Source organism: Silurus aristotelis (assembly GCF_946808225.1).
Source record: "Silurus aristotelis genome assembly, chromosome: 3".
Taxonomy (NCBI): domain Eukaryota; kingdom Metazoa; phylum Chordata; class Actinopteri; order Siluriformes; family Siluridae; genus Silurus; species Silurus aristotelis.
In genome coordinates, this window is record NC_139576.1 from 11,010,341 (window position 1) to 11,021,014 (window position 10,674).

At 36.0% G+C, this 10,674-nt stretch overlaps 2 protein-coding genes across 3 annotated transcripts in view; both read left to right on the plus strand.

Annotated features, from left to right (window-relative positions):
* Positions 1-3,022, plus strand: part of LOC310723766 (potassium voltage-gated channel subfamily E member 2-like) — a 32,549-nt gene extending 29,527 nt beyond the window's left edge. The window contains exon 2 of the mRNA XM_083537209.1: positions 2,492-3,022. Within this exon, the coding sequence (XP_083393335.1) occupies positions 2,492-2,866 (375 nt within the window). The 3' untranslated portion in view covers positions 2,867-3,022. The remainder of the gene's footprint in view (positions 1-2,491) is intronic.
* A 1,681-nt stretch (positions 3,023-4,703) lies between these two features.
* casq2 (calsequestrin 2) lies at positions 4,704-10,467 on the plus strand. 2 transcript variants are annotated; one of them, XM_083537103.1, is made up of 12 exons: positions 4,704-4,850; positions 4,944-5,323; positions 7,081-7,165; positions 7,615-7,715; positions 7,810-7,921; positions 8,363-8,436; positions 8,756-8,886; positions 9,053-9,098; positions 9,334-9,388; positions 9,460-9,560; positions 9,654-9,728; positions 10,032-10,467. In XM_083537103.1, the coding sequence occupies exons 2-12, from the start codon at positions 5,087-5,089 to the stop codon at positions 10,266-10,268; spliced, it is 1,254 nt and encodes a 417-aa protein (XP_083393229.1). In that variant the 5' UTR covers positions 4,704-4,850; positions 4,944-5,086; the 3' UTR covers positions 10,269-10,467. The 2 variants fall into 2 exon arrangements, with proteins under 2 accessions (XP_083393229.1, XP_083393228.1); XM_083537102.1 differs by having other exon boundaries at positions 4,735-5,323.
* Positions 10,468-10,674: the final 207 nt, after the last annotated feature.

Genomic DNA, 10,674 nt, shown 5'->3' on the forward strand with positions numbered 1-10,674 from the left:
TAACTATTTAGAAATGGTAACTATTTAGCTTCAAACAGTTTGGCAAGAATGCCTACGGAATCAGCTGCAATGGTGAAGAAAAATGCTCAGTTGTGTCTAAGACCATGGTTAGCTAATTTTAGCTCATGAGTAGCTCATGGTACATGTTCTGAGCCCAGGGCAGATCTGTGAGACAATTCACTTCAAGGTGTGACCATTAAGGAATGTGCAGAGACAAGTGGCCGATAAACCTGAGTCCTAAATCATGTATAGTGGTTGAGCACCAGTCTTTGATTTCCCCTCTGTGGTTAATGACAGGAAAAGAATGCATAAAGTTGATTAGCTTGTCTCAATGATGTATCAGGACATAACGTTTCTTGGCTGGATACTGTGGAGGGGTTGTATTTGCTGTATGTTTGTAAAATCCTGCTGGTACATGTGAACAACTAAATGAACCAATGTACTTTGTACAGAAACAAATAGAAAGTTGTTCTTAAGTCTAATCTGTATCAATATTTGCAATTTAAGCTGTTGATATATATTACATTGCGCAATGTATCAATGCACATGCTTTGACATGAGTAAGAAACCAACTGCACATGATACATTTTATGTCAAGGGCATTCAAAATACTGTGTAACACACAAATAGGATTGTTGTGCAAACATTGTGAAAAAAAAGTGTTTATTTTGTTCTGAAACATGCTAGTTATTATATGTAGATATACAACACATTTAATCAGCACTTCACCCTCTGTGTTCTTTCTGAGTTTGTGATTTAAAATTTTTTAATGTTTTGTAAGTTTTTTCTTAGTAAAAATACTGATGTCCTTGAGCAAAGATGTCCTTGAGGAATGAGATTTGTTATAATGGAGCAGCAAGGAGCTGATATGGGATAGCACACACACACACACACACACACACACACACACACACACACACACACACACACACACACACACACACACACACACACACACACACACACACACACAATTTAGCCAAACAATGCAGGATTAAGACGTAGTGCCAGCTACTTACTGAAGTGTACTTATAATTTTAGCTTGCGCATGAGAACGGCTTTGGAGCTGATATTAGTGTAAGTTTAACATAATTTTCTCTATTCTGTGATCCATTGCATATCCATATTTGCATTAAGGAATTAATCTTCTTATTGTTGGAAAAAAAATATTAGTCTACAGTTTGTAATCCTAGTGTTTCATTTAAATTTACCTAACTCAAGGCATCGTTTACTTCTTCCCTGTATTTACTTTCTGATAGAATTGAAGTTTAGTAATGAACCTGTGGGATACCTTTTAACATAATAAGCAGATGCCATCGATTTACTTGTACCTATTCTGAACTAAATCAAAATGTTTATAATTTAAGTATCAATAAATTGGTTTACTGCCTAGCACGAAGATTTGCATTCTGAAATACAAAGAAATAAACAAGTCCGACAAAATAAAAGATACAAATATAAATCAAGCAACATAAATTCATCACGCCTCTACTGGTTCTGTCTAACAATTAGCTTCTTCATATTATTATTACAATAATTTCTATACAATTTACAAATCTATTTAAAATATATATAGTGATCTTTAAAATAAAAATACATAAATAAATGTGTTTCATTACTGATCCTAGCAGGGTAACATTTTTAAATCTACAGTAGATCTAAAAAAAGTTTAGGATTGTACAAACTGTGACAAAATCTGACAAAACATTTCAATTGGCACAGAAATGCATGTGAATATTATTTTTATAAACTAGCAAAATATTATTGAACCCGAGATAATTCTAACACATATGTCTACATTATCCTGATGTTTCTGTCATGTTCTGTTGCCAGCTGTATGGAAATGCTTAAAAAAGTAAGTAGGAAGTTGGGATCAGACTCACAGGCAAGCTGACAGACCCAAATTTGATCAGAAAGACTGAACCCAAGTACAAACTTTGAGATTTTTGCAAATTCTGTTTTAATTTGGAGACAAACTGTGACTTATGAACTTATGACTTATGACTTATTTTAACTTATTTAACCAGTCAAAAAATTTATTTTCTCTTTACAGGGGAAACTGTTGCCCCACTCTGATCTCATAGCAGGAAATTTGTGCAATACCACTTTGTGTCTCAGTTTTGCTAAGGCAACAATCTAGCTGGTTAAAACTAGCTTCACAAAGGCTAATGAATGGAATAGAGTATTAAGGTTTATATTTTAATGTAGCAATGTATCTGTGTTCAATGTGAATGAATGGCTCCAGGTAAAATAATGATTATTACAAGCTGCTAAGAGGCACATATTTTAGGGTACTTTTCTCTTTCCTCATTCCATACATGCATGCTAGAACCTGCAAGACTGCCTTACTTATTAGCATAACTGGTCTTTTAACTCCATGGCAAAACTAAAGGAACAAACTCTAGAGACTCACTTTCTTTTTCATTGATCTCTTCCTTTAAAATAGAAATCCACTTATAACTATCTTGTTTTCTTGTTCCTCTTTAATTAGATGACAAGATCATCTGATTGGTCCAACCTGACCCTCCACCTGCAGGATTCATTAACTCATGCTCTGAATGATTTCCTGAAGCAGTGGCAATGGAACAACACGGAGGCTGAACGTGAGCTAAATGCCCGACTGGCTGAAGAAAACTTTGACAACGTTATCTGGTACCTAGTGGTAATGCTCGGAATATTCGCCTTCATTGTGGTGGCCATTTTAGTGAGCACGGTGAAGTCCAAACGCAGGGAGCACTCCAATGACCCCTACCATAAATACATAGAGGGAGAATGGAGCTCTCAACCTCAGATTCAAGCATACAACCAGAGCTACATTATCTCCAATCCAAGTATCAGAAACTTTGATGGACCTGGCTCACCCTGAACTTCATTCTATGCTTGAAAAAAACAAGAAAAAATAAGTGGAATGATGCATCGTCTTTGGCCTCCTGATTAACGTGATTATAGAACAAAGCACTTTTCAATGATGGAAAAATTGACATACTATGTTCAGAAACAAATAAAAACTGTTCTGTGACAATATGGCTTGATTTCTTTTGCCTTAGTAGGAGCCTGTGAGTCAATGGTTTCTGTATACCATACATCTTCTTTTTCTTCTTTTTCTTCTTCTTTTTCTTCTTTTTCTTTATCTTCTCCTTCTCCTCCTTCTTCTTCTTCTTCTTCTTCTTCTTATTATTATTATTATTAGTAGTAGTATTAGTAGTGCACTAAAATAGTGTTCTGCAATATTATAAAATCTTGAAATTGCAAAATGTTTAGATTTTTTCTGCATTAGTTTGTCAATAAAAAAAATCTGCAAAAAATTTCAAAAGAAGTAGAAGAATAAGGCATTTTGCTAAATAAGAGAATTTAAGGTAATTTTAGAACACAACCTTCATAGAAAGCTGCATAGACATAAGTGTGTGTAAGCCAGTGAACAGTAGAGAAATGTGAACAAAATGTCTCAAATGTATATAGTGGATTTCCTTATGAAATTGCTACAGGTAAGTATTCAGTTTGTTAAAGGTTTTTGTTTTAGGTTTTACACTTCTGTTTTGGATAGTAACTTTTGATATTTTTGTGAAAATTCTCATTTCATTAACTTCATTTTGTTCCCCAGTCATTTCACAGTATTTTATAGCATATCAATCAGCATTTTAAGGCCCAAATTACAGTTATCTGTGTAGGTCCAACTGTATCATCTGCAGTGGATGACAATGAGAAGCTCTGAGTATCAAGTTTCCTGTGCTACAAATAACCCCAGGAATATTCATCATGACTACTGGCCATTAAGATTGCAATCCCATTTAAGATGGAAAGACATCATAATTCACTTGAGTGAACCAAAAATAAACCTGTCTCATGAATTCATTCACAGAAATGTCTATAAACATTCAGTTGTTATATGTGATGGTGGGTAACAACACTGTCGTTGTGCATTTGTAAGATCAATGAATCAATGAAATATCAGAAATCTATTGTCTCCTTAGTAAATAAATAATATTTAGTTGCTTTAGCTAGGTTGCAGCTGTCTGGTGCTAATCAGGCTATCTCTTTAGAGGGTTTCTTTAGACTCTAAAGGTCATTAGGTCAAGGCAGGCAGCTTCTTAAGGAATGAATTAATCTGTGGCTTCTCCTGTTCTTCCAATTAAGGAGCTAATTCTCCAGCTGTCTTGTTTAAATGACTATTTCCAAAATGAACTCAGCATGTTGCATACAGTTGCAAGGCCTCTGGAAACAATGCTTGTCTGTTTATGTTTAGAGGGATGACTAATATGACATTACTAACAATGTGAAATCAATGCTGCATGGTTCTATCAAGGTTCTGATCAAATCCATCTAGAATGTGAATGTCTGGCTTAGTAAAGTATGCTGAGATACCCATTCTTATATTCTCTCTGACTGCACACACACTCACACACACACACACACACACACACACACACACACACACACACACACACACACACACACACACACACACACACACACACACACACACACACACACAGGCACAAAGCAGGCCATTCCCAAGGCTGCGTGCAATTATTTGTGACTACTTCCCAGTGATACCACAAGTAATCAAATAGCCATGTTCACCTTATGATAAAATATCGTTTGTATAAGCCAGTCCTCCACATTGTTCCTGCCCCTTGCAGATCAGTTAGAGTATTTTTAGCACTGAAACAACTGGGCTCCTAAAAAAGACCCGGGAGAGAGTCAGAGAGCTAATGCTATGTAAGGTATCCCCCCCTCAAAGCCCTGTGCTTTGTCTCCAGCCAAAAGAGACGGAAACAGTCAGGGAGGCTGGGAGAGAGAGAAAGAGACAGAGAGACAGGCAGGACAGACAAGATTTTTCCATTGGAAAGGTGCATATGACCATGAAGATATTTTAATCTGAACCTGCAAATATTTTTTTTAAATTATATCTTTCAATTTCATCTCTTTTTCTTGGATTTCAGTTGTTTTCGACCTGGGCAGCTTCTCTGACCTCCATTCAGACTGATTTGCTGATGTTCTGAAATTTTCTAAACCTGAACTTGTGAGAACTCCTGTGGTGTCCGTTTGAGTTTAATACCTTTGTGCTTGTGTAAAAGTGGAAGTCATGAGGATACCCTGGTTGGTAGTGCTGGTGTGTTTAAGCTTGGCAGCTCTTACCTGGGCCAAAAAGGGCCTGGAATTCCCTCGCTATGACGGCAAGGACAGAGTGTTGGACATTGACAGCAAAAACTACCGCAAAGCGTTGAAGAACTATGAGATGCTCGGTCTGCTCTACCATGCACCAGTGCCGACCAACAAGGAGCTGCAAAAACAGTTCCAAATGACTGAGTTGGTGCTGGAGGTGAGCGAGAGAGGGGGAGAGAGAGAAAGAGAGAGATATGAATGGTAACAAAAGAGAAGGAGTAATTGGTGTCAAAATAGGATATGTACTTTGTAGTATCTCCTTGTCTATGAGTATTTGCAGAGAACACAGCGGTGGCCCTGTATATGACAAAGATAAAATGTAAGGTCATGAATGTATATATAGTACAGAATGTAACATTTTTAATTAAATTAATAAGTTACAATTGGAAAATTATTTTTCAGAAGTGGACAGACTGTGTGTGTGTGTGTGTGTGTGTGTGTGTGTGTGTGTGTGTGTGTGTGTGTGTGTGTGTGTGTTTGAAGGTCGCTGTTAGTACTACTCAACATTTATTATAGTATTTTATGCCTCCTAATTAATTTACACTCTACTATAACTTAACCAAAACTCAACAGTGTGCGATATGTAAGAAAATAACTAGCCATAACTGTCTAATCCAGTATACAATGTCTGTAATAACTTAGTAAAATCCAGGATGTTAAAGTTGCCAAATAGTTGTTTTAGAACTCTCTGTTTTCTGCCTTTCAAAGTTATTCAGTTCTGAGCTAAAGAAAGGAATACTAACCCTGTTCTCTGCTATTCTTAATTGCTATTCTGATCAGGAATTCCAGCAAGTGCTGTATTTTATACTTAGGGCCTCCTGAATGCTTTATATACATGCTTCAGTTGATAGATGTTAAGCCTAGATACTCGTGTGTTGGTCCTTTCCCACACACACAAACACAATTAACATTTTAGACCAACACTTCCTAACCATTTTGGGTACTTTGTATTACCTTTCAGTTTTCTCTTCAGATTTTTTAAATAGGATTGATATTCTTAGATATTTTCTACTGATAACTGGAAAGAACTAAACTATATGTGTCTAATGCAAAACCACATCACACTCATGTAATTTTAGAACATCCGATTCCAGATTTATGCTCATTTACTGTTATAATATCCTAATACAATTCTGGGAAGGATTTTATTTTGAAACATGGCCTTGCGGATTTGCGTTCATTCAGCCACATTAGTGAGGTCAGGCACTGATGCTGAATGAGAAGGTCTGGGGTGCAGTCAGTGTTACAGTTTATCCCAAAAGTGTTCATTGGGGTTAAAACCCGGTTTCTGTGCAGAACACTTAAATTGTTCTACAACAAGCTCAACAAACTGTGTCTTTGTGGAGCTTGTTTTTGGCACAGGGGCATTGTCAGGCTGGAACATGTTTTGGCCTCTTAGATTCAATGAAGGGAGATTATAATGCTGCAGCGAAGGCATACTAGACAATTGTGTGCTTTGTGGCAACAGTTTAGGGAAAAAACATAGGTGGGATGATCGGATGTCTGCAAACCATGTAGCGATTTAGATTTAATCAGAAACAGGACTATTATTCTATGATTTGCAAGTGCATATCTCTTACTGATATGTCACTGCCTTGTTATAATTAATATTGCTCTCTTAAACACCATTAATTATATTGTATTGTACATGTTATAGTATAGTATTTTTCAACGTATTTGCGCATAATACATCTTTAATACTAATGTAAATATTTAGCACACTAAATCCTATAACTTATAAATCTCCTAAATAAACTAATAATGGTAAAGAAGAAACTAGGTACAATGTAATGTCATTTTTATAGAACAAAAAAGTGCAAGCCACTAATGTAGATATCTTTTTAACTTGAACTGAATGACTTTGTGAATAAAATTACTTCCTGAAATAACATCTTCTGGTGTTTTGATGTGCAGATGGCTGCTCAGGTCCTACAGGAAAAAGACATTGGATTTGGAATGGTTGACTCTGAGAAGGATGCCAAGGTCGCTAAGAAACTAGGTGAGACTGAGAAAAAGCCTGCAGGCACTATAATTAACTTGCAATGGGTTTGCAAGGCTTCATTTCAAGTCTTCTTTAATTGAACAGTGAATGATTCTATAAACCTGAAAATAGAGAACTTACACAGATTACATGCAAAAGATCTGTAAAACATTAGTATGCAGCTTGCTTGCTAATTGGAAAAATGTTAGGAAAATATTTATTTTGTTTACTGTATGTTCATATTTCAAGATCCATTTTTTTATGGTTACATAGGTCAAATGGTTCATTAAGTTGTTTCCTGACATATTCTGTCAAATAAAGGACCATTAGGCTTTGTTGATAAAGCGACAGGAGGAAGACTGCATGTCGGAAACCAGAGATTAATTGATTAGTTGCATAGTAAAAGTGTGTAAATAAAAAGTAATGAAAGTAAATAATAATTAGTATTGCCGGGTTTTTATTTTCAGGTCTAGAAGAAGAGGGCAGCGTCTATGTTTTTAAGGAAGATCGTGTAATTGAGTATGATGGACAACTTTCTGCAGACACCCTTGTGGAGTTCCTGCTGGATGTCAGGAACCAGTTTCCTTATCTTATGTCTATTTGAATAGCTCACATGTGTTATAGTAGTCAAATTTTTATGTGGCTTTTTTTTTTTTTTATAGCTGCTGGAGGATCCAGTTGAGATCATTGACAATGCCTTGGAGTTGCAGGCTTTTGACCGCATGGAGGAGGACATCAGAGTAATTGGCTACTTCAAGAGTCTAGATTCAGAGTGTGAGTGTGCATGTTTATGTGTGTGTGTGTGTGTGTGTGTGTGTGTGTGTGTGTGTGTGTGTGTGTGTGTGTGTGTGTGTGTGTGTGTGTGTGTGTGTGGTGTGTTTGTGAATTAAGAAAGATTTGTGAATACACAAACTGTCTCCAGCCAGTGGCACACACACACACACACACACACACACACACACACACACACACACACATACACATACACATACAAATTAAAGGTGAGGTTTATTAGATCCACAAAGTAATAGCTTAGGAATATGAGGGACTGCATAATTCACTTTTCAGAATAAACTGATTTAAACTGATTAATTCTCTTCTCTTCTCTTCTCTTCTCTTCTCTTCTCTTCTCTTCTCTTCTCTTCTCTTCTCTTCTCTTCTCTTCTCTTCTCTTCTTATTACATTATATTATATTATATTTTCTCCGCTCCTCAGATTTCCTGGATTTCCACGAAGCTGCTGAGCATTTCCAGCCTTTTATTAAATTCTTTGCCACCTTTGACAAATCTGTGAGTGCTTTATGCCCTGTATGTGACTGTGACAACCTTTTTTTTCTGTTCCTCCTCTACTGTGTCCCCTTTTAAAGGATCCTGGTTCAGCATAATGACCTGTTTAATTGCTCTATCTGGCAATAGATCCTTTCCTTATTGCATGACCCTTTAACCATAAATACTTTCACACAAAACCTTAATATGAAAAACCAAAAGACAAATTTTCACCAAAATTGGAAATCTTTTTAGAAAGGTTTGTGCAATAAAAGAGCATTTAAAGCGTATGTTGATTCTAATATAATGTTTTTGCTCTGTTATTTTTCATTTCATTTTTCAGGTAGCAAAAGAGTTGACTCTTAAGCTAAATGAAGTCGACTTCTACGAGCCCTTCATGGAGGAAGCTGTCACCATTCCAGACAAACCCTATACTGAAGAGGAACTTGTGGCTTTTATTAGTGAGCATAAGAGGTAACTGGACTGATTGGTTGAGAAGATAGACGAATAAAAGTTTAAATAATGTGGCTGATGTTTGTGAGTGTGAATGGAGAATTGGCTGGATAGATGGGTGTTCATGCTTGATTAAGGGGTAGAGGGACAATTCCTTCTTTACTTTCTTGTTTTCTTGCTTTTAAAGACCAACACTGAAAAAACTGAGAGCTGAGGATATGTTCGAAACTTGGGTAAGAATTATTAAATATTACATATTAAAACATTTGAGGAAGGAAGGAATTGTATATTTCACACATTGGTGTGATTGGCATCACTTTAATTTATAAAGTTGATTCTTAGTTTTCAAACTTTTGTCGTATAAAAACCCTTTTTATTGATATAAGGCTATTCATATACTGGCTGAGTAAATCTTAAGCAAAACCTTCCTCTAATTTAATCAAGTGACTGAAATGTACTGTTCTACAGGAAGATGACCTGAATGGCTTTCATATTGTAGCCTTTGCAGAAGAGGAGGACCCAGGTATATAAAAAACATGTCAAGTGGATGGTTTCTAGCTTCCATCATGTTCCTGATGCATGTCATTTTTTTAGATGGTTTTGAGTTTTTGGAGATTCTCAAAGAAGTTGCACGAGACAATACACAGAACCCTAACTTGAGCATTGTCTGGATTGATCCTGATGACTTCCCTCTGGTTGGTACTACCTTCATCTTTCATCTTTTACTCTTTCTACAACTACAATATGGCTCACAAAAATGGAACTATGAGAGATGTTTTTTCCCTCAGCTACTTCCATACTGGGAGAAGACATTTAAAATTGATCTCTTCAGGCCTCAGATTGGAATAGTTAATGTCACAGATGTAAGTACAGCAACAAACTCTTGGTGACCGTTACTTTTGTATTATTTTATATTTAGATTCAAATATATTTAAGCTTTATACACATCATACTTTATTAATATTGTTGTGTACAAAATCTTTAACAGCCATTTAAATGTAATTGAGTAGAATGGGGTCAAGTAAAGGAAAAATTGTGCTGAAAATGAAACTGATCAGAATAAAATATTAATACTCAAGGTTTGCTTTACAACCTTATTTACCTTAAAGAATGAAGACACATTAGATTTTTTTTACATGGTTGTGACCTCTGCGATCCATTGTTAGGCGGACAGTGTTTGGATGGAAATAAAGGATGATGAGGATTTGCCCTCTGCTGAGGAACTGGAGGACTGGATAGAGGATGTGCTTTCTGGAAAGGTCAACACTGAAGATGATGATGATGATGATGATGATGATGATGATGATGATGATGATGATGATGATGACGACGACGATGACGACGACGACGACGACGACGACGATGATGACGATGATGACGACGACGATGACGACGATGAGTAACTTACTGTATGAACTTGAATTCTATAGAACCAAAACTAAAACGGCTTTTAAATGTTTTTTAATCGGCTTTTGCTCGCTCAGGGACATCTAGATCCTTGTATGAGCACCTTAATACCATAATCTTTCTGCACATTTTGTGCATCTCAATGAACGTCAAAGTTTACACTCTCATTAATAAACAGAGCTCAGTGTAAAACTACTGGCAGCATTTTTTTTTTTTTACATAAATACAGAAACCTAACCTGCTCAGATATTGAAATAAAAATATTATAAATTAAACATCATACTTCAGGGTTCTTTTAGAGCTGAAAATATTTTACATACAATTAAAATCTGATCTAATCTTAAAATTCTCAGTATAGAATTGACAGGTATTTTTTGTATTGACCACTGGTATTGGTATTGT

Excerpts from the sequence above, each read along its gene's own strand:
- casq2 (XM_083537103.1), top strand. The coding sequence starts at position 5,087 with ATGAGGATACCCTGGTTGGTAGTGCTGGTGTGTTTAAGCTTGGCAGCT. Across the intron at positions 9,389-9,459 it reads TGCAGAAGAGGAGGACCCAG|ATGGTTTTGAGTTTTTGGAG; the intron begins GTATATAAAAAA and ends TCATTTTTTTAG. Across the intron at positions 9,729-10,031 it reads GAATAGTTAATGTCACAGAT|GCGGACAGTGTTTGGATGGA; the intron begins GTAAGTACAGCA and ends ATCCATTGTTAG.